The sequence below is a fragment of the Anomaloglossus baeobatrachus genome, chromosome 1 (assembly GCF_048569485.1).
Source record: "Anomaloglossus baeobatrachus isolate aAnoBae1 chromosome 1, aAnoBae1.hap1, whole genome shotgun sequence".
NCBI lineage: Eukaryota > Metazoa > Chordata > Amphibia > Anura > Aromobatidae > Anomaloglossus > Anomaloglossus baeobatrachus.
In genome coordinates, this window is record NC_134353.1 from 896,405,994 (window position 1) to 896,433,420 (window position 27,427).

Consider the following 27,427-nt stretch of genomic DNA (forward strand, 5'->3'; position numbering starts at 1 on the left):
CTGACACTGCGCACTACATTGTGACCCAAAATCCTTTAGTAATATTCAGATTTCATGATGCCTTGCACACAGTCAAGGCCCCCAATGCCAGAAACAGCAAAATAGCCCCAAAACATGTTTGAGCCTCCACCATATTTGATTGTAGGTACTGTGTTCTCTTCTTTGTAGGCCTCATTCTGTTTTTGTAAATAGTAGAATGATGTGCTTTACTAAAAAGTTCTGTCTTTGTCTCATGTGTCCACAAGACGCTTTTGCAGCGAGATTTTGGATTACTCATGTACATTTTGGCAAACTGCATTCTAGCTTTTTGATGCCTCTTTGTCAGGAGAGAGGTCCTCCTGAGTTTCTTACTATAGAATTTAATTTCATCCAAATGTCAATGCACAGTCCGCCCTGACACTGATGCACCCTGAGCCTGCAGGACAGCTTAAATTTCTGTGGAACTTGATTGTGGCTGCTTATCCACCATCCGAACTATCCTGCAATGCAACCTTTCATAAATTTTTCTCTGCCATCCATATCCAAGTAGATTAACTAGAGTGCCATGAGCTGAAAAAATTCTCGATTATGTTACGCGCTGTGGACAAAGGAACATCAAGATCTCTAGAGATGGACTTGTAACCTTGAGATTGTTGATATTTTTCAACAACTTTGGTTCTCAGATCTTCAGACAGTTCTCTTCTCTTTTTGCTCTCCATACTTAGTGTGGCACACACAGACACACAATGAAAAGATTGATTCAACTTCTCCCTTTTTTATCTGATTTCAGGTTTAATTTTCATATTGCCCACACTTTTTTCAAATATCACTTTTTTGAAATTGTTGTTTATCCACAATTTTGGAAAGGTGGCAACAATTTTGTCTAGACCATTTGGGGGGTTTTGTGTGAAATAATGTTTAATTTGCCTTTTTGTATGTTTTTGGGTTTTTTTTGTTCCAATAGACATAAAAGGAAATACATGTGTATAACAAAATATGTGTAATTGCAATATTTTTTTTAAAAAGAAATGCTTAATTTTCTGGAACAATTTTAAGAGTTCCAACACTTTCGCCCGTGACTGTATGGTTGTAGATGAGGCTGATAAATAAAAGGCTCTGAGAACTGATTTTCCAGGCCACCGCTTATGCAGTCAACTTGCTCTGGACTGCAGTTTATTTTGGGCCTACTGGAGTGAGTGCTCCAGCCTGTACATTGAAGATGTTTCCCCCCCAAAAAAAAAATTCCCAAATTTTGTACTATAACATATAATATGCCACAGCCCCCACAGATCTAGCAGACTGTCTCCCACCAGGCCTAACAACATTTTCGGCCCACCCTGCTTCAGCCAGTGTGCCCCTTTTCAGACTACTACTCTAATACATCAATGATCTCTGTAGGTTGCCATTTGTTCCCCAAATATGTTCCCCCGGCTTTTTCAGGCAAAACCAGTACAGCATGTCTCGCCCACGGGTCCCAAAAACACTGTTATGGGTCACGGTATGGTGTTTATGCGGGCTCCTCATCACCCCCCAGCCTACAGCCCACAGACACCCTACTGATGGACATACCCAGGCCTAACAGTAAGCTGGCTAGACAGTATAGGAACTTTATTTACCTGCAGATTAACCTTATATATGCGGGCAACGAGTTTTACAAGGTGACAGGTTCCCTTTAATAACAGTTTAAAGTAGTTATTATTCTATTCTGTTTAAATAGCTTAACCTTAACATTTTTTGGAACACGGATAGTTATGGTTGAGGTGTCCTCTAGATTAATGGTCGTGTCCTGCCAGTTGTTCCTAATATATTTGAATTTAATTGTAATATTTTTAATTTTAATATATTTATCTTAACTAGACCAAGGACTCCTCGGTGTGGACGACAGTCCTGGCAGTGATCTGGCTTCATTCATCTTGTTTGGATCAAAGAGAGGAATGGGAATTACTGGAGGGAAAAGCCATCTCCTGGCTTAAGGCCAAAGCAGGTAAATCTCAGAGACCGATGGAGGATGAGGTCTATTCTGCTAGAATGTTAAAACTTAACCAAAATTTCAATTTTTTTTTTAGAAATCAATAGTGCACATGAATATAAGAAATTGTCAATGTTCTCAATTCACAGACAAAATCTGTCTTTGTTGAACACAAACTTTCCTAATACTGAGAAAAGAGATGAGAGTTGGTGCTCATAAAGTTCTATGGATAAGGGGGAGGAGTATAGACTACAGTCCACATAGCTGGATCTTAGTCATCAGGTCGCCCATGTACTTGGTCCCTTTATTGAAAACTGAATAACAGTAGAAGAGAAGGCAGCTGGCAAGAGGCTTATGCATAAGTACACATGTGGTTTCTTTATAATCTGTAACCATGGAGACACATAGGTTTGCATAGAAGCTTTATACATAAAATGGGAGGAGAATTTAAAGGATTATTCCCATCTCCAAGATCCTATCCCAATACGTAGTAGGTGTAACAATAATATTAGTAAATACCTCCAATTAGAAATGTAGTAGAGTTCTGATATAGCCATGTCTCTTATCTCATGTGCAGGGCACTTTAGCTTAGGTATCCATGGTTACATCTGTAATGACTGAAGGTCCAATAGGGATCCAGTGAGTTACGGGACAGAGACGTAGGCAGAAAGTTAACCAAACTGAGTTTACTGACATGGTTGGGGGACGGGATGTAAGATAAAGAGCAGTACGCAGACTCTTCCTCCAGACTACCACAGTGATACCGTACAATGAGATATACTCGTGGGTCGGTGTGGCCGCCTCAGAGTTCCCCAATTTATGTTTTATAGCAAACCTGGAACAAATTTACCTAACAGTACTCAGGCTGGATAACTAGCACAGCAGAAGGGGAGTGTAAATCATGAGTGCGACTCCAGGGGGATCTCTGAGGCTTCACACCAACTTACAACTTATCTGCTTTTAACTACAACACAATACATAAGCAGATACACAGTATATGCGCATATACACTAGCAATTGGTATACCCTGCTGTGATGACATGGACACCCAATGCCTCTCATGGGTTAAAGTTTCTTAACATTCAGCCAGACGTATTGTTCTATTGTGTATTACATCATGTTTGCTTAGCTATTGTTCCTCTAGACTCTTCCAGTAATCATTGTATTGTAGTTGTGTATTGCTAATGTAATTTTCTTAGTAGCCATTGTCTAGTCGGTGACTTCCAGACTACATGTATACCCTCAGTCTTTCTGTAGACATCATTTGGATGAACATTGTCCATGCAGCTTGAGATTCATCCAATGGGAGAGGCGATCTTGTCCAACCAATCAATGAGGACGCAGTGTATCCAAGTGGAAGGCTGTGGCTATAAAAGGGATTTCTTTAAGCCATCAGGTGGTTGTTGATGGATGCTGATGGATCCAGTCTTGGAGCTGACTAGAGGATCAGGATATCTTATGGCTTCAATCTAGGGACTCCGGTTCCGGTTGGAGACCATATCCACAGCCTAGGGATTCCGACTCCGGCTGCCAGGATTGTATCATCATACCAGGACTACCTAAGGAGGACACTCAGGTTGGGACAGTTCAGTCACCTGTTACAGACTTTGCAGACCTCAGACAGCTTCCTAAATCTGGCATTATTCCTTTCTCGGTGGGTGCCCGCCAAAAGCGGGGTGCTGCTGGATTGGAGTAAATAGCCCTGGAACCTCTGAGGCATGGACATTCTAAATCCCTGGTGAGCCAGCGGAAGGGTGAGACTCTGTTGCCTGTTACATTTGTGTTTTGCTGGTTATGTGTTATGTGCCGTTAATTGTTTGGGGATCCAATAAAGTCTAATTATTGTGGTTCCCTCACCCTGTGTTGTCTGAGTAGTGTTCCGCCCACGGTTAAGGAGGCCGGCGTTCAGTTGGGATGAGCCCTGAGCCACGCTGTCTTTCTAAAGGCGGCTGGTTCAGTGGACAAGAGCACCCACTGAGCCCCGTGTCTCCACACCGGCTATATAACTGAACTGAAGTTTGCTCAGTCAATATCCGTCACAGTTCTGTGAAGGGTCCTGGCTGCAGTCGCTTCTGAGGTCTTCAGCGCCAAACAGCGGAATCCAATGTGCACACAAATCTGTCCTCTCGATTCCTCAGCATTCAAAGTCCTTCGGCCATGCCACTCACAGTTCTATTAGCACAGGGATGTCCTCTGTCCAGGAGCTGTCTCTAAAAGGAAAGGGTACACTGCTCTCATCAGCAGGGGGGGGGGGAAGCTTCTTCTCACTCTTACGCAGGCTCCAGGGTAATGTCTTGGTCAGCAGGTGACCTCCACCTCAGACAGAACTGCAGCCCACAACAGTCTAAGCTCCTCACAACAAGCCCGCACTGTCTCTTCTGCTGTTTCCTGCGTTTTTGGAAGCTCATCATCACCAGCCTGCTCCCTCTCCACCAGGCCCCCACCTTTTGCAAGCCGCAAACCTCTGGGTCTTAGTGCCCTCTCCGCGGCTGATGAGGCACACACAGAGAGCGGGAACTTGTTAGGTTTTACAGCACAGCTCGCAGTACTTTTCACATTGTTACACATCCAGTCATGTAGTGACAGCTAATTAGTTGCTTTTAGTCATAACCATGGATATCTAAGCTGCAATGCCCTGCACATGAGGTAGGAGACATGACTATATCAGGAGAACTATTATACTACATTTCTAATTGGAGGTATATGCTAATATTATTATTATTATTACACCTACTACATAATGGGATGGGATCTTGGAGATGGGAATGACCCTTTAAATTATCTCATTTTTTTTTTTTTTTTTTCCAAAACGTTTATTGATTTTTCAAATTTGTAAAAACATGACAAGTATCATTGCAAAAGAAGAACATTCGTCTGAGAAAATGTGACATAGAGGTGGGTGATACCCCAATTTGGAGTTCCATGTTGCTGTTCGATTTAAGATAGTATACAGTAACATTAAACCAAAACAGAGGTAATGAAATATAATATAACATATGCAATACAATTCGTTAAATCTCTGTGTCGTCCCTGAATGATTTCAATTTTGCTAGCGTGCCTTGGTATTCCCAACCGTCTCGTCTCCCCCTCCCGCCAGAGCCCCCTCCTAGGTGATTCTCAGTTTACCCAGGCTGTCCTGGATATCGCTCAGGATATACCACTCCGAGTGAACAAAAGGTGCCATCAGGTTAATTATTTCTCCCTGTGTGAATTGGCTTTCAATAAAATGTCTCCATCTCACAAAAAACTTGGCTGTCAACCCATCTTTATCCCTCTCCGCTTCTAGTTTTTCCCACTTCAGAAGGTTGTGTAGTTCGCCCATAACCTCCTTTATGGATGGGCCCTCCCTTTGAATCCAGTGTTTTAAGATGCAACGCTTAGCTATCATGGCTATGTCATGCGTTATTGCGTATTTCCTCTTTTCCTGCGTGTTCGGGCATCCTCCTACTCCTCCCTCAAAGGAGTGGAAAATCCACACCATTAAGTCTAGTTTGCTGAAAATTCCCCATGTTGACTGGGCAAATAGTCTGACTGGGTTCCAGAACCTAGCGATTGTCTCACATTCCCATAGCCCATGCAGCATATCTGTTTTCTCTTTTTGACACTTAGGACACCACCTATCCCTACCTGGTATGTTGAAACCCATAATGGCCCTATGTAGAATTCTGAATTGAGTGTCTCTCCATCTCTCATTGGTAATATGTTTCCGCACTTGTACCCATCCTCTCAGTATATCATCCACCACTTCTTCCCTTCCCAATTGTTTCCCCCACGCTGTTAAAGTCTGACTATCCTCCCGTGAGATAAGCACCCCCTTAGCGATCGATAAATTTTAGAGACATTTATACTTGTTACATCACATTCCAGTAACTCATCAATCGAACTTCTGTTCAGCTCTCTTCCAACCACAACAAGGTCTCCTATTATTCCATGTTTCAATTGTTCATATTGGATGATATGTGAGCTATTAAGGTTGTACTTATCCAACACTTCCCGACCTGTCATCCACCTCCTGTCCTCCACATTCATGACATCTATCATTCTCCTGACTCCCCTCTCTTTCCATCTAGTAAATAGCTTGTTTTCTCGTCCCAGGGGAAAATTTGGGAATGCCCAGGGGTTCAAGTACTTGGACACTTTCCATGAGAGCCCCAGTTTTTTCCTTACCGACTTCCATGTTAGCATGGTGTCTCGGAATATAATTGAGTTCCTTATGTGCCCTTCAACCCTGGATAGTGGGGAGTGCAGAATGGACGTCAGATCCCACGGTGACGCATATTTAGTTTCCATCGCATGATCTGAGTGCCTACTCGTTCCTTTCACCCAATCAATTACATGCCTCATGATACATACAAGATTATACCCTTGGACATCTGGAAAGTTTAGACCTCCCTCCTCTGTTGACTTCATCAGCGTACGCAGCTTTATTCTGGGTTTCTTTCCCCTCCACAGAAATTCTGTATACGCGGAGTTGAGCTTATTCACATCCTTTAGTTTTAGCAATAGCGGGATTGTCTGGAAGGGATACAGCAGCCTAGGAAAGCTCATCATTTTTATCAGGTGGCATCTTGCCAGTAATGGAAGTGGCAGATCTTTCCATCCCTTTAATTGAACTATAATTTTCCTGATTAGCGGTCCATAATTTAAGTTATAGATTGTTTCCACCGATCTTCCTATATGCACTCCCAGGTATTTAATTGAAGATTGTGCTATAGGAATTCCACATAGACAGCCATCCCTTATTTGTCCCCCCATTGTCCCATGATGCCCCTTTAGGAACATGATCTCGCACTTTTTTTTGTTCAGTTTGAAACCGGAGAATGAGCCAAATTTTTCAATCAAGGCAAGAGTCTGTGGCAAATCCGCACCGGGGTCCCCCATATAAAGTATGATGTCATCAGCAAAAAGCGCTGTCTTTACTTCTGAACCCCTTATCTTGATTCCTTTAAAGCTATTTTGTCCCTGTAGTATTCTTGACAACGGCTCGATTGCCAGGTTGAATAAAAGAGGAGATAATGGGCAACCCTGTCTTGTTCCCTTCATCAAAGGGAACACGTCTGATAGAAAGCCCGGAGTGTGTACCCTAGCTCCCGAGTTGGCATAAAGGTTTCTAATGTAAAGTCTCATCTTGCCTACAATCCCTATGGCCTCCATTACCCTGTCTAACCACCTCCAATTTACATTATCAAACGCTTTTTCTGCGTCAAGTGTAACTAGGGCAGATCTAGCCCCTCCGTCAGTGAGACCCAGTCTAACCGCGTCTACCACTAGAATTGTCTTTCGGATATTGGTAACGGCATTTCTCCCCTTAATAAACCCCACCTGGTGATTCGTAATGATCCTAGGTAAGATCTCGGCCAGTCTATTAGCCATGATCTTGGACATAATTTTTAAATCCTGATTTATGAGCGATATAGGTCTATAACTAGAGGGATCATCCAGGTCCTTGGTTCCCTTGGGGAGTAATTTAATATATGCTATGTTGGAATTTTTGGGTATTTCCGCCCCTCCCAGGCAAGCATTAAAGACTGAGGTTAGATCCGGCGAGATCAGATCCTTCAGAGTCTTATAGAATTCACTGTTACAACCGTCAGGTCCCGGTGCCTTGTTGGTGTTAAGCTCCCCAATTGTTCTCGTCACCTCCTCTACTGTGATATCTGCGTTTAAGGCACTCAAATCTTCCTCCGTCAAGCTAGGCATTTGGGCTTGTCTTAGCCACTCTGCCTCATCAGTCATGTCGTTATTCCCTGACCCATATAGTTTTCTATAGTAATCTCCCAGCAGTTTATTAATGTCCTTAGGATCCGTAGTCACCTCTCCCCCCTTTGTTTTCAGTTTAGAGATCACTGTCATCTTTCTGCTGCCCCTTGCCAGATTGGCCAACATCCTTCCCGCCTTGTTGCCAAACCTATGTAAGTCAACCTCCTTGTGCGACCAGAATAGTTGTTCCTTTTTTTTGGCCCATTCGTCAAATCCCTCTTTTGCCTCCAGCCATCTGCCTTTTGTCATGGGAGATCTATTTGTCACATAATTTGTATATGCTACCCGTACTGCTTCACTATGGAAATTATAATTCTCATTGGTTTTCCGTTTGATCATGGCTGCGTACCCCACCAGACGGCCCCTTAGGACCGCTTTTGCCGTTTCCCAAAATATCACTGGGGACTCTCTATGTTCCTTATTGTCCTCTGCGAATTCTCCCCACCACTCCTGTAGCACCTTATGGAAATTATCTTGCCTGAGAAGGAACGATGGGAATCTCCATATGATATCTGTACCTCTCCTGAATTTCTCTCTAATGCCCAATCTCACCGGACTATGATCAGAGATCACCATATTCTCTATCACACAATCTTGCGTTCCACTCAGTAAATCTTGCGAGATCCAGAACTGATCAATACGTGACCAGCTATCATGAGGGTGAGAGAAGTATGTATACTCTCTGTCATGTGGGTGAGTTAGTCTCCAGATGTCTTTCAGTCCTACGTCTTCTAATGTTACATCCCTATTGTCTAAACTCCTGCCCACATTAGCTGTCCCCTCCTCGCCCCTCCTCCTATCTTCAGCTGAGTCTGGGACGGTGTTAAAATCGCCTCCCACTATAATGTTAGCCTCCCCATGTGCTAATATGGTGGCCTTTATGTCATCATGGAATGTGATTTGTTGTGAATTTGGGCCATAGACATTATAAATACTGAGTTTACCCGCTGGACTAACGATTGTTAAGTGCTACCACCTTCCATGGTCGTCTGCCTCATGTGCCACTACCTCATGACTGAATTGTTTATTTATTAGGATCATAGTGCCCGCTTTTCTACCTTGTGCCGCTGCCCCGTAAACGGTGCCCACCCAACGTTTCTTTATGCGGAAAAAGTCCTCCCCCCCCAAGTGGGTTTCCTGTAATAAGGCAATGTCTGTCTTTAGTCTTTTCAGATGTCTCAATATCATTGCTCGTTTGTTAGGTGATCTCAGCCCTTTAACATTCCACGTAGTTATCTGTATCATGTTTACCTGTGTATTCTGCTTTTACTACTCCCTCCCCTATGGGCCCCTGCATCAAGGAAGACGAGATGTTCGACACTAGAATCACAGTTGGTACCACAAAATCGACACTCCCTTTCCCCACCTTGCAAATATAACAAATACAACAAAAAGCATGTAACTGTAAAACATATTTTCCCTTCCGAGAAATCCACGGCGCTTTCCGCCACGTTGGTGAGCTCCCCTATTCCTAGCCAAAATATGTAGCTCCCTAATCACCCCCCATAAAATATATGTTCTATCCCCGGACTAACTTGAATAAGCCTTTGAAAATTATGCAAAAATTAGCACAGTATGTCAAAACCTCAGCAAGATTCTCCAGTTTTACTTATCTCTGACTCCAGGTAGCTATCAGTCCGCCCAGAACAAGCCCACTTCATTTGAATTTGGATGATGTTCCTGGACAAAGGAGAAAAAGAAAAAAGACCAAGGGGAGAGAAGATGGAGAAAGAAAGAAGAAAAAGAAAAAAGAAGAAAAAAAAAAAGAGGGGGGGGGGAAGAGGACCCAGACTTTGGGATGTTTTCCTCTCTTTTCTCCCTTCCCCCTCCTCCTCTCACCTCCCCAACCCTCTCTCCGTAATGCATCCTCCTCAACGCCTCTTCCTGTTTGGGAAGAAAAAAAAAAAAAAACAGGCAAAAAAAGGAAAAATAATGAGCGAGTTCCAGTTCAGGTATCATGGTTTCTCTCCCAAGGGTTGGTTCCTGTGTTCCGGGCGAGAATTATGCTGTTGACCCGGGCTTGGCCTCCTTTCCTCCCTGGTCTCGACATGCTTTTGTCCCCCAAGACGTCCCACATCTCTTCCTGAGCTTGTGGGGGATCCTCTTCTATTATTCCCTTCTCCACTAGCTCCTTTTTCTTGCCTTTCTGACCTAGTCTTGTCGAGCTCTGCCATGAGAATGTTTTCTGCTTCTTTGTAGTCCTTGTAGTATACAAACAAGCCATTGGGGTTTCTAACTTTCAGTGTAGCAGGGTATAATAGCTGGCACTTTACTTTTTTGTTGTACAGAAATGAGCAAATTTTGGTAAATTCTTTTCTCCTTCTGGATACTTCCGCTAAATAATCCCCAAACATTAGCAGTCTGTTGCCTTGATATTGTAGTGGACGCTTTCGTTCTCTAAAGGCCCTCAATATTTCCTCCTTATGCTTATAATCAAGGTACTTGTCTGGCTGGCTGTCTGGCTCTTATCGGGGTATTCTTGTTTGAGTTTTGGCCCTCTCCCTTATTCGCCTCCTGGTGTCTCAGTGGACCCACTCTGTGGGCTCTTTCAACTCTGAATTTCGCCTTTATGCCCAGGGCCTGCGGTAGCTCCAACTCGCATATATTATCCAACTGTCCAATCGACACAGACTCTGGTAAACCGACTATACGTAGGTTGTTTCGTCTCGATCTGTTTTCCAAATCTTCCGATTTATCCTTCAAGTATTCATTAGATTTTGCTAGAGCTGCTATTTGTGCTTGCATAGCCAGTATTGTCTCCTCGGAGTCAGATATTCTCTGCTCTGATTCTGCCAGTCTAGATGCATGGGCATTTATCTGTTTTTGCATATTAGCTAATGATGTTTGTATGGCTGCCTCAATAGCCACTTTAATCTCTTTTGACAAGTGTGATGTCACTTCTTCAGCCAGTTTTTTATAGTCCACATTAAGCTTTTGTGTGTACTTGTCTTGGCCTGCAGGTGATGCTGTTTTCTTAGTTCTCTTTGTCTGGACTGGGCCACTACCTCCATCCCCCAATAACTTGCAGGCTTGTGATGTTGGTGTAGTAGGCTGTTTTTTGTTTCCTTTGTAGGGGGTACTATTAATTCTTGCATTTGACTTCCTGTGTGTCTGAGTGGGATTAATCTCCCTGTACTGTTTGTCAGTTTCATCCTCCAACACTGCTGTGTCTCTGAGCTGCCCTGCTTTGCCTGCATCTTCTCTCCCCTCTGCCTCCATATCTCCTTCATCCTCCCATTGCAATCCACCCTCATCAGTCCCCTGCATCCACCTCTCTCCTGCTGTGTCCTCCTGTGACTCCTTGCTCATATCTTCCTTATCTCCTGTCTCCTGGCTCATATCTCCCTTATCTCTCCCCCTCCAGCTCTGTGTTTGCTTTTCTGTGTCTCCCACCATGCGCTCAGGCTCCTCCCCATCAGGCTCATCGGCGCCATAATCTTATCTTCTCCTCTGTCCATGTCACAGCTTCTCCAAGCTCCCTCCCCGCTTCCAGCGCTTCTCAGGAGGTACCGTTCCATAGCTGGCTGCTTTAGGTAACCTCCTGTGCTGCTCTCTGTTTGGTGGCTCGTCCGGGGGGGGTCTTTTTTTAGTCGGTTTCTGTGAGGGGTGGCAGGAGCTTCTCTTCTAAGCTTCCACCTCAGCCAGGACCGGATCCGGAAGTCCTAAATTATCTCATTTTACAAACTTGGTTAATTTTTTACCTGTTGATGTTGAGGAGCTAAAGATGAGTGAAAATTCAGCAAATTGGCCTCAGGGAGAATGTATTTTTGCATATATTAAACAGAGACAGACATACTAATACTATTAGAACAATTCCCGTTCCATTGATTTCTGGCTGTATAATGTTTCTGTAGTGACTACACAGGACCATGATCAGTCGGCTGTAATGTATCTATGGCTATTGCTGCTTCTCACCAGGGAATGTTTCCTATTTTCCCAGGTTCCTCCCTGGATCAGTTTGTCAGAGCCGGGAATGAGCTGCTGAAATCCTCTGTGGATCCTAAGGTGTTTGGCCTGTGAGATGAAGAATAAAGATGGTGGAAACTTCTCCTGAATTCTGGGAAATCGCCGCCTCCAGACATTGCTGCTTCTCGTCTTTACGTTGAGCTCAGTTTTCTTATATCCCTGTGCCTTATTACCCTTCTTATAGGACACAACCAAATATACAAGGGTTTAGTCTTACATAATCTTCTGGTTATATTATTATCACTCAGGATCTTCAATATTCACATGTCCTTAAAATGTAAAGAGCAAATGCACCTAAACCGTTCACATCGATGGGAAATGTTACTGACATGAGGAGGGAGAAGTGCAGTGCAAAAAAAACACTCCATAACTATAAAAATACATACAAATAAATTGGAGGTTTTAGCACTTTTGTAGCAATTGGCAGTCAAGAAAAGTTGAAAGCCAGAGCTCCTGTCTCTAAAATAAAAATAAAAAAAATAGGTCCATGAGGTATGAGGGTCCTGCAGGACATCTCTATTTGTGGTGCACTTTATTTTTTAAGAAAGCAGCCAAGTTTTCCTAATTCTAGAGTATTCCATTTTATTCTCCCTATAACCTAAAGGGGCCTCATACAGATGAAAGATTTCTATCAGCGTTTGGTCCTTGTGCCCTTTTTACCATTAGTGATTTTCTATATAACAAAAATATCCTATCACAATGTCAGAAATGGACGGCGCACGGATTTCACAAGGATGATATCTGATATGGTTTCACAGACTCACATGGGTCAATTTGATAGATGACTCAGATTGGAAAACAGACATGTCCACTTGATTCTTTTGGAATCTCGGGCCCAGAAAAACACGGACATGTGAATAGCTCCATAGCCTAAATGGGTAAAAATATGGATACAACATGTAAGTAAAGAATGGTCGTCTGAATGAGGCCTAAAGGCCATTTAGATGAGGCAACGATCCACCCGGGCAAATGTCCCGGTGATCACCAGACTAGAGCTCATTTGTCTTCTTTGTACTGGCATAAAAATCATCGTTATTGGCAAAAAAATCACAACGTATAAGTTGATGTGCTGCCATCGTTCTGTCCCCATTGTCTTATGGGGACAGAACGATTGTACTAACAATGTTCCTATTAATATTCATCAGCCGTTGTAAACAGGTTAGTAAATAAGAACAAAATGTACAGTATATAATCCATCACTCTGTCAAAATGCACCTAATTTTACTGAGACTCCTTGAGGCAAGGTGTGACTTCGATCATACTCTAGTTGGCGGTGTCCTCCACCCAGGCTAAGATTTATCCATTCTCATTAGTTGGTGGTGGAACAAAAGTGAGAATCTCTCTTGAGTAGAGTCGGTGAGAATTTATTCACAGGTTCCATTGTATCCACCATCACAGTGTTCTGTGGCTTCTGGAATGGGAGAGGGCGTACGGCATATGGCCTCTTACCTGACGGCAGCTGTGGCCCTTGTTTTACTTAATCAGCTAATCAAAAGAAGAGCTGCGGATCCCAGCAGGTAAGAAGCCGTATGCCCTCTCATATTCCAGTAGCCTCAAATCACGGTTGTGGCCAGTGGAATAAGACAAGCAAATCAACTTGTACCAAGTCTATTCTTGAGCATCCAAAAAGTTAACCTTCTTTGGCTTTGCGGCCACTAAACGCCATCCATGTATCATGGAGTTTGGATTTGTAACTCTATTAAAATGTCTTAATACATTGACCATCCAACATTGGGTCAAAATATAACCCCAATTCGTGCACATCCCCGGTGTATTCTGCAGCTGTTCCTGGTGAAGATTGTTGTCTCTGTTCCCATAATTGAAGTTTTTTAATATGTAATTGTTGGATTGTTCTGTTTCATTTTTTTATCATCATTAAAGTGGAGTTATCTGTTAGTTATTGGTGTCCAGGTATTTTTGTATCCATGGCAGAAACATATCTATCAATTTGTAACATGAAGCTCCTGAGCCCAAAATGTTAATTGTAGCACAGAGACTGGAAATATGACATAATTGATAGCACTGCTGTGTCCTTATGTGGTACCTCCAGCAACCAGGACTACATCACACCTCATATGAAGACACCATTAGCTTACAGTATAGATATGCTTATAGAAACCAAGACAAAGACTCCTTGTAATCAGTTTATGATAGTAGTGATGGTGGTAACTGACTGAAACCAGAAAGCTACCAGGAGGATTAAAGTTCGTTTCCTCCCGGCAGCGAGATTTCATATGCAGGCACCCGGCAGGTTCAGAATGCTATTAACCTCATATCTGCAGGTTAATAACATTTTTCCATGTGACAGGTTCCCTTTAAGAGAAGACTTGTCTTAGCATTTTTTTATTGCTCATCTGAGTTACAGTGCTCCTTTTTACGTTTTGTATGAAGATAAAGAAGTCTTAAAAAAAAAAAATTACAATTGTGTAGGAATACCACAACTGGTAAGTGTATAGCGTGTAATAGTCATACAACATCTAGCTGTAAGAGCAGAGATCACAGATAACTCAAGCCCTGGTCGTTTAGTGTTTAGATTACACAGCCCCTTTTGTAAGCCCTTTGATGCTCAAGCCAAGCAATGAGAGCCATGGTAGCAATCAACTTTACAAAGTTCCCCGCCTATGTGCCTATTAAACATGGTCTAATAAATTGTCCATAGATAAATCACCCGCTTTCCATGACCCTTGACTATTTCTCCACTGCCCTTGTATTTTATAACATTGCAATTCCTCTGGAAAAAGGCTTCTTTCTTATGATAAAATAAGATTTCAAAAGGGATTATGTGAATATTAAGAAATACCATCGCGTTTAAATATTTGTAAATGTACAGTCATATGAAAAAGTTTGGGCACCCCTATTAATGTAAACCTTTTTTCTTTATAACAATTTGGATTTTTGCAACAGCTATTTCAGTTTCATATATCTAATAACTGATGGACTGAGTAATATTTCTTTATTCAAATGAGGTTTATTGTACTAACAGAAAATGTGCAATCTGCATTTAAACAAAATTTGACAGGTGCAAAAGTATGGGCACCTCAACATAAAAGTGACATTAATATTTTGTAGATCCTCTTTTTGCAAAAATCACAGCCTCTAGTCGCTTTCTGTAGCTTTTAATGAGTTCCTGGAGCCTGGATGAAGGTATATTTGACTATTCTTGTTTACAAAACAATTCCAGTTCAGTTAAGTTTGATCGTCGCCGAGCATGGACAGCACGCTTCAAATCATCCCACAGATTTTCAATGATATTCAGGTCTGGGGACTGGGATGGCCAATCCAGAACATTGTAATTGTTCCTCTGCATGAATGCCTGAGTAGATTTGGAGCGGTGTTTTGGATCATTGTCTTGCTGAAATATCCATCCCCTGCGTAACTTCAACTTCGTCACTGATTCTTGCACATTATTGTCAAGAATCTGGTGATACTGAGTTGAATCCATGCGACCCTCAATTTTAACAAGATTCCCGATGCCGGCATTGGCCACACAGCCCCAAAGCATGATGGAACCTCCACCAAATTTTACTGTGGGTAGCAAGTGCTTTTCTTGGAATGCCGTGTTTTTTTGCCTCCATGCATAACGCCGTTTGTATGACCAAACAACTCAATCTTTGTTTCATCAGTCCACAGGACCTTCTTCCAAAATTTCACTGGTTTGTCCAAATGTGCTTTTGCATACCTCAGGCGACTCTGTTTGTGGCGTGTTTGCAGAAACGGCTTCTTTCGCATCACTCTCCCATACAGATTCTCCTTGTGCAAAGTGCACTGTATTGTTGACTGATGCACATTGACACCATCTGCAGCAAGATGATGATGCAGGTCTTTGGAGATGGTCTGTGGATTGTCCTTGACTATTCTCACCATTCTTCTTCTCTGCCTTTCTGATATATTTCTTGGCCTGCCACTTCTGGGCTTAACAAGAACTGTACCTGTGTTCTTCCATTTCCTTACTATGTTCCTCATAGTGGAAACTGACAGTTTAAATCTCTGAGACAACTTTTTGTATCCTTCCCCTGAACAACTATGTTGAATAATCTTTGTCTTCAGATCATTTGAGAGTTGTTTTGAGGAGCCCATGATGCCACTCTTCATAGGAGATTCAAATAGGAGAACAACTTGCAAGTGGCCACTATAAATACCTTTTCTCATGATTGGATACACCTGCCTATGAAGTTCAAAGCTCAATGCTTTGGTTAGAAAACCAATTTAGTGCTTCAGTAAGTCAGTAAAAAGTAGTTAGGAGTATTCAAATCAAGAAATTGATCAGGGTGCCCATACTTTTGCACGTGTCAAATTTTGTTTAAATGCAGATTGCACATTTTCTGTTAGTACAATAAACCTCATTTCAATCCAGAAATATTACTCAGTCCATCAGTTATTAGATATATGAAACTGAAATAGCTGTTGCAAAAACCCAAAGTGTTATAAAGAAAAAAGGTTAACATTACTAGGGGTGCCCAAACTTTTTCATATGACTGTATCTCCTTCTACTATTAGCCGATCAACCTGTTGTTCAATCCTGCACAATTAGTGTGATGGAATATCTTCCTACTCATGGTTAGGTAAAGGCGCGTGACCAACAAAGATCAGCGGCACTAAGCGACCTCCGCTCCGCACTTCAGATGTGCAGTGAATGATCTGTAACGGACCACTCTGCGCACCGGCCTCCATTGTTTGCGGTAGCACGAGTCCTGTCCTGACCAAGACAATGCGCTGCTGAGAACGATGATCTGATGAAACGTATGAGGAGTTTGATGGCGGCCATAACGACGCCCCATCTAAGCCATGTCCATATTGGCGTAGATGGCGGGGACTGGCCTGTCAATGCCAAAAGTAGCAATATTTTTGTGCAACTCTCAACTTATTTTTGCACAATTGAGACTTATTAAGGTGTCTATGCCAGATTTCCACAGCATGTCCCTTGATGGCCCTTGAGGTCCATTCCAACTCTACCACTATGATTCTATAGTGAGCTCTCCAATACAGTATATCTGTGATGATTTAGGAAAACCTGCACTTGTTTCAATTGCGAGATATACATATATATATATATATATATCACACATACGGTATATATATATATATATATATATATATATATATATATATATATATATATATATATATATATATATATATATATCACACATACGGTATATATATATATATATATATATATATATATATATATATATATATATATATATATATACATACACACACACGTACACACACACACACACACACACACACACACACAGACTGCGCTAATCAGTCTGTATTAATAAACATCAAGGTATGCAAGATACTGAGCCAAGCGAGAGAGAGGCTGATCTAAAAATAAATATCTCAGAGGGAATTACCAGAAACCATGCATACAATGCATATCAACCAATAGGGGTAACAACTCACTGTAACCTCGGATAAGCCCCTGAAGACAGACGTGTAAGATAGCAGGTGACTCCAGGTGGCTGATCTAAAATGAATGGAGCACGGTCCAGCAGATTCCGTCCTTTAAATATGAAGCGGGCGGCAGGGAGTTCCACAGGGTGGATCAATTCATTGAGGGGTGCAGTTTGTAAAATGGGGTCACTTCTGGGGGATTTTTGCTGTTCTGGCACCTCAGGGCCTCTGCCAATGTGACATGACACCTGCAAACCATTCCAACTAAATCTGCACTCCAATATGGCACTCTTTCCCTTCTTCATTTTGTACTGTGCCACAAAAGTAGGTTTTGACCACATATGTGGTACTGGCTTACTCAGGAGAAATTGCACAACAATTTGCATGGTCCACTATCTCCTGTTGAATTTGAAAAATTTGGCGTTAACGTGACATTTTTGTGGTTTTAAAAATGTATTTTTTTGTTTTCACAGCTCGAAGTTATAAAAATCTGTAAAGCCCCCGGAGGTTCCAGGTGCTCACCAACCATCTAGATAAATTCCTTGAGAGATATAGTTTCCAAAATGGGGTCGCTTGTGTGGGAGCGGCAGTGTTTAGGCACATCAGGGGCTTTACCAACGTGACATGGCGTCCGCTAATGATTTCAGCTAATTTTTTTAGCCAAATGGCGCTCCTTCCTTTCCAAGCCCTGCCATGCACCTAAGAAGTTGATTTCCACCACATATGAGGTATCTGCGTAGTCAAGAGAAATTGCATAATACATTTTATGGTGCATTTTTTTTCTTGATACCCTTGTGACTAAAGCTGGTGTCACACACAGCGACAACGACAACGACGTCGCTGCTACGTCACCATTTTCTGTGACGTTGCAGCGACGTCCCGTCGCTGTCGCTGTGTGTGACATCCAGCAACGACCTGGCCCCTGCTATGAGGTCGCCGGTCGTTGCTGAATGTCCAGCTTCATTTTTTGGTCGTCACTCTCCCGCTGTGACGCACACATCGCTGTGTGTGACAGCGAGAGAGCGACGAAATGAAGCGAGCAGGGAGCAGGAGCCGGCGTCTGGCAGCTGCGGTAAGCTGTAACCAGCGTAAACATCGGGTAACCAAGGGAAGGCCTTTCCCTGGTTACCCGATATTTACCTTCGTTACCAGCCTCCGCCCTTGCTGCCAGTGCCGGCTCCTGCTCTGTGCACATGTGGCTGCAGTACACATCGTGTAATTAACCCGATGTATACTGTAGCAAGGAGAGCAAGGAGCCAGCGCTAAGCAGTGCGCGCGGCTCCCTGATCTCTGCACTGTGACATGTAGCTGCAGCACACATCGGGTTAATTAACCCGATGTGTACTGTACCTAGGAGAGCAAGGAGCCAGCGCTAAGCGCGGCTCCCTGCTCTCTGCACATGTAGCACAGCGACGTTATGATCGCTGCTTCTGCTGTGTTTGACAGCTAAGCAGCGATCATAACAGCGACTTACAAGGTCGCTGTTACCTCACAGAAAATGGTGACGTAACAGCGATGTCGTTGTCGCTGTCGCTTAGTGTGAACCCAGCTTTAGGACTGACGTCCGAAACAAATCCGTGTTCTGTGTTTTATGATGTTTATAAAAAAAGAATAACAAAATTCAATAAATTTGGGAGTTTTATTCACATTGGTGCTGGACAAACATTTTGCTTTGTCTACTTCCCGTGGAAGCCAGCCACGCTTCTCCGTGTACCTGCAATTTGTCAGGATCAACACAGTGGCTGTTTGGACATTCAACAGACTCTTGTTGAGCTGATAATTTCATTTTTTTTCCTTGTGGAAATAAAGCTACCTGTTTGAAGCAACAATTTTGCGGTAAAAAAATAAATATTTTCACGGCTCAACGTTATAAACTTCTGCGAAGCCCCCGGGGTTCAAGGTGGGGGTCACTAAACATTTTGATAAATTTCTTGAGGGGTCTAGTTTCCAAACTGGGATCTCTTGTGCGGGAGCTCCACTGTTTAGGCACCTCAGGAGGGTCTTCAAACACAACAATGGACCGTTATGATAACAGCTAATTTTGCTTTAAAAAATTCGAACGGCGCTCCTTCCCTTCTGAGCCCTGCCATGCGCCCAAACGTATCAGCGTACTCAGGAGAAATTGCACAATAAATGTATGGTGCAAATTTTCCTGATACCCTTGAGAAAATGCAAATTTTTATGGCTAAAGTAACATTTTTCTGTAAAAAAAAAAAATAATATTTTGATTATTTTGTTTCCACATTGCTTTGGTTCTTGTAAAGCACCAAAGGGGTAATAAAGTTCTGGATGTGGTTTTGAGCAGATTGAGGGGTGCAGTTTTTAGAATGGTGTCACTTTTGGGTATTTTCTGTCACCTAGGTCTTTTAAACTCACTTCAAATGTGTTGTGGTCCCTGAAAAAAAATATGGTTTTGTAAATTTTGTTGGAAATATGAGAAATTGCTGATAAACTTTGAACCCTTCTAACTTCCTAAAAAAAAAAATATCTTTCAATAATTGCGCATGTGTAAAGTAGACATGTGTGAAATGTTATTTAGAAACTATTTTCTGTGACATAACTCTCGGCTTTATGGGCATAAAATTTCAAAGTTTGAAAATTGCAAAATTTGTAACAAATTTCCGATTTTTTTCACAAATAAGTAAAAAATAATCGGCCTAAATTTACCACTATCATGAAGTACAATATGTCACGAAAAAAACAATCTCAGAATCACCGAAATCCATTGAAGCGTTCCAGAGTTATAACCTGTCAAAGTGACACTGGTCAGAATCGTAAAAAGTGGCTCGGTGATTAAGGTGTTTTCAGGCCTGGGGGTGAAGGGGTTAAATTGAAGTAACCTGTCCTTGAGTAGTAGGGGGTATAAGAGAGCTGTCCTTGTGTAGTAGGGGGTATAAGAGAGCGGTCTCTGAGTAGTAAAGCTATAAGAGAGCCATCCCTGGGTAGTAGAACTATGCGACAGCTGTCTCTGGATAGAAGGGTTATACGAGGGCTGTCCCTGGGTAGTAGTGTAGGAGGGTGACCGGTGTCCTGCAGCCTCCCTGAAGACATCAAGGTTATTTTGTGTATTTATGGATGGGAAATGTTGTTTATATGTGTGTGCTCTCGGGTGCACTGTTTTTAGGCACCACTAGGTGCCACTGCTCCCTGATCCTTTAGCTTGAGAAATAAGCACGGACCGACCCTGAAGTTGTGGCCTTGATTCTAGTGGAATTTCCGGTAAGCAACTGACTCCAATAGGACCGGTCTAGGCGTGAGGTAACATACACCTGGGCGAATGGGTAGTCACACAAACAGTGGTGAAGGAAGTCTGTCTGGTGGTGTATCTAATCCCAGTGGGAGGAGACGCGGTTAGATCCATGTGGGACTCAATGAATTTACTAGCTGCCACTGTGGTGTTGCCAGAGCGAAACAGACAGTCCTATAGTACACGAGAGTTGTGCAGGAGGGAGCAGTGTGCAGGAAAATGAAATGAAACCAAATTGTAACATGGCTATAACATTAAGCACATAACAGGTTATGAGCTCTGAATGGAGGACCACCATATGGATTTGCAGCTCCTGTACACTCAGCAAAACCCTCCCGAGAAAAAAAGACGATAAATCAATAGCAAAAATCTGTACCAGATTAGATAACTCCTTCACCTCTATTCCAGAAGAACGATTAAACTCTTCATTAATAATGTTTGCTTCTTCACCACTAAGCAAAAAGACTGTAATAGGGACATGTTGGTTCCTATCCTTAACCCTTGCAGGTAAACATTGAGACACCATAGTGGAGGAGGAAATATATAGACCCAGGTTGGAATCCTGACCTCTAGCTAGAAGCTTTTTGACTGCCGTTTTTCCTTGGGCACGGAGGGGCAGGTACTGACAAAGTGTCCTTTTTTTGTTAAATCAAGTTTTATTGGATTGATGACAAAACAGATCAAGGAAAAGAATGGAACAATCATACATTAATAAAATCAGGTTACAAAATATGTGATAATAACTCAAAGAATGTTCCTTAACAATATGATCTACAGTATGTCAATAATAAGTCATCGAGGAGAAATCGAGAAGAAAAATAAAAGAGTAAGATAGAGAGGAGGAAAGAGAAAGACACAAACAGCAAGGTCAGTAGACGGTGGTGGCTGTCTGCAGGAGTTAGTGGACCTCTGCAGAACCGTTGGACCGGGGTCGGGCGGTGGCCCGCCGGTACCGAACCGGGGAGCGGAGTGAAGCTAAGCACAAAGGTAGGGCCATCGGACCCCGACTAGGCTTGGAGCCGTCGACAACGGTCAAATCCGAGAGTGACCGGAACCCCAGGGGTTTCCTAACACCCAAGACCCGACAGAAGGCAAAAGTCCACACCGTGAGGATACACAGTCACCGCCATAGGCTAGAGATCCAAGGGCCAGCGCCTGCGGGCAACACGGGCTCCTTCGGTACCTATACGCCGGGGAGCTGACTACCGTTGGGAAACCATCGGAGTCAACACATTCTACACAGGTGCAGGGAAAGACAGCCACCATCAATCTGTCCGGGGAGAGCAAAGACACTGGAGCCGGCTGCAGGACCCGTCCATCCAGCCGTTTGGTTTACCAGAGACTCTGTGAATTTGTGCCTGAGTGAGTACCACAGTGCCACCATCCGGCACCGCGCCGCGCTGCCCCTGCAACCCTGCACCCCAGCCATCCAGCCTCCCCGTTCCACAACCGGGCCCCGGGATCACCAACCCTACCCACGGAGGGGACAACATCCTAGCTGCTCCCTACCATCGCTCCCGGGATCCCCGTCACCAGCAGCGGTGGTGCCCTTTATCACCATGACCCGTGGGTGGCGTCACGAACTATCTCCCAAAACAAAGCACCCCCTTTTCACTTGTGGGCGAGGAGCGCTGCTCGAGTCCCCGGGTCCGGCCCACCGCTCGAGCCACCAAGCAGCAGCCGCGGACCCGAGCGTAGCGAGCGTGGCCCCTCCGCCCGCGACAGATCCACGGCGTCCAGATTCCAAGAATCTCTCCGAGAGCTCCTCCATCCTACAGATAACGGTAAGCTAAAAAAAAAAATGCATAGAAATAAATTCCTATATATAAAATCTGCGCTGAATTAAAGGTTTAATTTTTATTTCTATCCTTGTTCCAGTGGTGGAAATAATATTCCTATTAAACGTACAAAAGGTCACATAAAAACACATACATTTACAGTATATATACTCTAAAAAAGTTGTTTTCTAAAAGTGTGTGGAGCCCTGGCCGGCGGCTACCACCTTCAGGTAGAAAAAATATATGATTAAAAATCAATTATAATGAAGAAGGGTTGGACGTTTTTTTCACAGATAAAGAGATTGAAATAGATATGAAGACGTCCAAAAAATTTTTTTCCAAAAATAAGGTCCGTTCTGAGTCAGAGCAGTGTTTTTTGGAGTTTAATACAACTTCACAAAGAAGGCTACAGTTCCTCCAAGTCTTTCAAGTATTGCTAAAAACCATGCGCTCCACGTAAACCAAGCTCTCCATTGTAAGTTTAAACTTCCTGCACTCCTAGCGCTGACACACAGGAGTAGTGCAGGAATGCAGCAATACACCGGGGCACCCATATGGAGTACCCAGTGCAGGTTACCTGATAAACCGTTACCAGTCCGGAGATTCCAAGGCAATGCAGTCTCTGCGCTGTGTGTGTTTTTCGTGCCTGAATACGATAGTTACATCAAGGTTAGACTAGGTCTCCTCTGTGAAGCATCAGATGCCTGGAAACACAGATGCTGGCAGGATTGTGTCAAATCATGGCTCCGCTCAAGGCTCCAGCATAGCTGCACGCTGCTCCCTATTTAACGTTAAGCTCATCAACAAGTTCCGCATGGGACGGTACTCTCTTCTGTTTCCAGAAACGCAGGATTAGTCTTCTAATAGCAGATAGAATATGTCTAAGTAGGTTTTTCTTATACTTAGATATGGAGACGTTGCTTAGAGATAATAAGGCTAGTTCTAGGGTAGGGCTCACTTTTGACGTGGAGAGCCTGTTTATGAGATCAAACCCTACACTCCAAAGGTTTTGAATAGAAGAACAAGACCACCATATGTGGAGGTAAGTACCTCTATGACGCTCGCATCTCCAGCAGGTATCTGGAACTTCACGGAAGATGCTATTGATAGAGGCCGGGCATCTGTACCACCCTGAAAGAATCTTATATAGAGGTTTTATGGGAGAAAAGCAAGATTTTTGTGCGATCAGCTTCTGTTCATTCTCTTCCAAGATCAGCCTCCCACTTAGTGAAAAAAGGCAGCCAGATGCCAGCACCTCCACCGGCTTTGAGAAGGGTTCTATATAGCAATGAGACCAAGTGGTCCGGAGGGTCATCTGTCAGACACAAGGATTCAAATTAAGTAAGCGGCCTAAAAAGTGCACTCCGAGGGTGTAAACCTCAAATGAAGCTTCCGATTTGTCCATATAAGACCCATGACCTAGTTTGAGAACGGGAGTCAGAAACCATAGCTGATATGATAAAGGGAGAATCTCAGACCTCAAAATCTCGTGTAATCCAACACAATCGGGTGATCTGATTTCTCTTTATGTAAGAAGGAAATCCTATTAATTCCCACTGGAAACGCTGTATTATCGTATATTGGGGTCATGGGTCCCGGGACCGAAGAGATGTGTAGAGCCCACGGGCTCAGCCTCAGCAAAGTGTCCCTTTTTGCTACACACAAAAAACTTCTCCCTTTTGAGGAGTAGATTAGTTTTTTCCCCATAGGATGTCCCTCCAAACTGCATAGCCTCAGGTGAAGCCTCTGGAGGAAATGTCAGAACAGTAACCCCCTCGCAAAGAGTCTTTGTTTTATGAGACCTCTGCTGGAAACGGCGAACAACATGTATTACTATTAACATGGCACACTCAAGAAAGGCCGGTTTCACATTTGCGGTGTTTCAACGCAAACGGACTCCGTCACTAATGTATTACAGTTCATTTATTTACAGTGCAAGCGCGACACCATGTGGACACATGCGGGTAGTGCAGACAGCATGCTGTCGCTCTTCCGCTGTAAATAAATGAACTGTACTACATTATTGACGAGCCCGTTTGCGTCGAAACAACGCAAATGTGAAACCGGCCAAAAGGAGGCGTTTAGTACATTACCAATGCCTCTTTAACCCTCACTCAGGGGACAAATAATAAGTCCATGATTGTGGGTCCCCACTCAAGAGCGAGATCATAATTCTCACCCGCTGTGCCCCACTACCAGAGGATTGGGGACGTAGATGGAAGCATAATTTACAAGATTCTCTAAAAGCAACAAACCGGCTGCGCTCCACTGAAAATCTTTCCGGGAGGGGCAGTTTCGGTTTGGATTATCCAGCGACCAGAACCGATTGCGCCAGTGTGATGGACTGCGCTTGTTGCTCTACCGCCCCCTTTAATTGTGCCAGCTGGAGAGACAAGATCTGCAATTGCCTCAATAGCATAGCAACTGGGTCTATTCTGGAATATAAAGAATTCCCAGCTATAACATTGACTTTGGGATAGCGGAGAACCAGGACTCCTAAGCTGTCCCTCAAGCTAGGGCACCCTATGCTATCCCTAATCTCAGAGATACGCTGATGGGGGAGAGGCCTGAGTCTCCTTCCTGACCATGCTCCTAACCAGTCCTGATCGGATTCCCCCTCCCCCCAGGGAGGATTGGAGAGGAGTGTATTGAATACCACAGATAAATAAACTTTTGTTTATATAGCTAAAGACAGACAAGGGGAAAAAACAGAACTCTGTCACACAGCACACACAGGTAAAAACAGTAAGATTAATGTCAGGCAGCAGCTGCAAAAGCAAACAAGATTTCAGGGTGTATAAAAAGAGGATTTGATCCCGTGACTCCAACATATTGTTAATTCTCTATAAATCACTTGTAAAGCCACATCTGGGATCCACTTTTGGGCTCCACATTTTAAGGTCTCTTTCACACGTCAGTGATTCTGGTACGTATGTGACAGTTTTTATTCGTACCAGAATCACGGACATACGCAGACCCATTAAAATCAATGGGTCTGCGCACACATCAGTGATTTTTCACTCAGGGTATGTGCGCACGTTGCTTTTTACCTGCTTTTTACCTGCTTTTTTGCTGCTTTTTCTTCTGCGCTGTTTAATGCCAAAATGGATGTGTTCTTCTATTCAAGCAAAGTCTATGGGAATTTGGGTTTCTTGTTCACACTATGTTGTTCAAAATGCTGCCTTTTTGAGGCAGAACTTTGGTCAAAAACTCAGCTTTTCAAAGAAGCAACATGTCAATTGTTTTTGCCATTTGGGTTTTCCACTGCAAAGCTGAGTTTTTGACCAAAGTTCTGCCACAAAAAGGCAGCATTTTGAACAACATAGTGTGAACAAGAAACCCAAATTCCCATAGACTTTGCTTGAATAGAAGAATACATCCATTTTGGCATTAAACAGCGCAGAAGAAAAAGCAGCAAAAAAGCAGGTAAAAAGCAGGTAAAAAGCAACGTGCGCACATACCCTCACCGTGTCTCTGTGTGGCGTTCATGCATGTCCATGATTTCCGCACGGAGACATGTCTGTTTTTTTCTGGCATCACCGAAGTCCCACGGACCACATTATGGTGTGATCTGTGAAACACGTACCAGAAAAACAAGTACATTGAAAATAAAAAGCTTTTTTAACTTAGCCGTCTCCAGTGACGCTGTCTCTGGCTGCTGCTCTCTGCTGCTTCTAAGCTGGATATTTATTCTCATGCATATGCATTTATGCACTGCATAGCCGACCTGGAAGTAGCTGTAGCTGCAGTGGTGAGAGACACAGTGGCCGGACACAGCATCTGGGAGACTTCAGCATCACGGACAACAGGAGTGGGGACAGGTGAGTTTATCTCCATGTGCTATCACGGATCACAGATTGCACATGGATAACCCACGTGTGCCGTGATTCACGGCACACGGAGAGACAAATGAGTTTTTATCACATCAGTGAAAAACGTCTGTGTTTTTCACTGACGTGTGAAACAGGCCTAAAAAGGATATTCAGAAGTTAGTTAGTTCAAAGGCTGGCAACTAGAATATTGCAAGAAATGGAAGGCCTCCCATAGGATGAGAGGTTGAAAAAGTTGGATTTGTTTAGATGAGAAAGAGGAGATCTCATTTATATGTATAAATACATGTGTGGTCAATACTGGACTGGAATATAATTTATTCCTTTCACAAAATCCACAACTACACCAAGCAACAGGCACAATTTAACCCCTTCAGCCCCAAGCCTATTTTGACCCTAAAGACCAGGCCATTTTTTGCAATTCTGACCAGTGTCACTTTATGAGGTTATAACTCTGGAACGCTTCAGCGGATCCCGGTGATTCTGAGATTGTTTTCTCGTGACATATTGGGCTTCATGTTAGTGGTAAATTTAGGCCGATATTTTTTGCATTTCTTTGTGAAAAAAATGGAAATTTCGCGAAAATTTTGAAAATTTTGTAATTTTCAAACTTTGAATTTTTATGCTCTAAAACCAACGAGACATATGACACAAAATAATTAATAAATAACATTTCCCACATGTCTATTTTACATCAGAACAATTTTGGGGAAAAAAAAAAAAATTTTAAAGGAAGTTATAGGGGTTCAAAGTTTATGAGCAATTTCTCATTTTTACAACAAAATTTACAAAGCCACTTTTTTCAGGGACCACATCACATTTGAAGCAATTTTGAAAGGTCTACATGACACAGAACACCCAAAAGTGACACCATTCCAAAAACGGCACCCCTCAGGCTACTCAAAACCACATTCAAGAAGGTTATTAACCCTTCAGGTGCTTCACAGTAACTAAAGCAATGTGGAAGGAAAAAATGAACATTTTACTTTTTGCAACAAAAATGTTAATTTAGCCTCAAATATTGCATATTCACAAGGGTAGCAGGATTAAATGAACCCCCAAAATTTGTTGGGCAATTTCTACTGAACACGCAGATACCTCATATGTGGCGAAAAACCACTGTTTGGGCGCACGGCAGGACTCGGAAGGGAAGGAGCGCCATTTGACTTTTTTGAACAGAAAATTAGCTGGAATCGTTAGCCGCACCATGTTGCGTTTGGAGAGCCCCTGAGGTGCCGAAACAGTGGAGCTCCCCCACATGTGACCCCATTTTGGAAACTAGACCCCTCATGGAATTTATCTAGATGTTTATTGAGCACTTTGAGCCTCTGGGGGCTTCACAAAAGTTAATAGAGTTGAGCCGTGAAAATAAAAAAAAAACTTTTTTACCACAAAATTGTTACTTCAACCAGGTAGCTTTTTTTTTCACAAGGATATCAGGAAAAATTACACCATAAAATGTATTGTGCAATTTCTCCTGAGTACGCAGATACCT

The 27,427-nt window shown here is 43.0% G+C and overlaps 1 protein-coding gene across 13 annotated transcripts in view; it reads left to right on the top strand.

Annotated features, from left to right (window-relative positions):
* LOC142255321 (von Willebrand factor A domain-containing protein 5A-like) overlaps positions 1-27,427 on the top strand; it is a 415,890-nt gene that overhangs the window by 207,328 nt on the left and 181,135 nt on the right. For 11 of the 13 annotated variants that reach the window (XM_075326971.1, XM_075326869.1, XM_075326920.1 and 8 more), the window contains 2 exons: positions 1,837-1,963; positions 11,649-13,570. The exons of the other annotated variants lie outside the window; for them this stretch is intronic. In XM_075326971.1, the coding sequence (XP_075183086.1) occupies positions 1,837-1,963; positions 11,649-11,728 (207 nt within the window). In that variant the 3' untranslated portion in view covers positions 11,729-13,570. Of the gene's footprint in view, positions 1-1,836; positions 1,964-11,648; positions 13,571-27,427 lie in introns of those variants that run through there. 13 annotated transcript variants of the gene reach the window in all.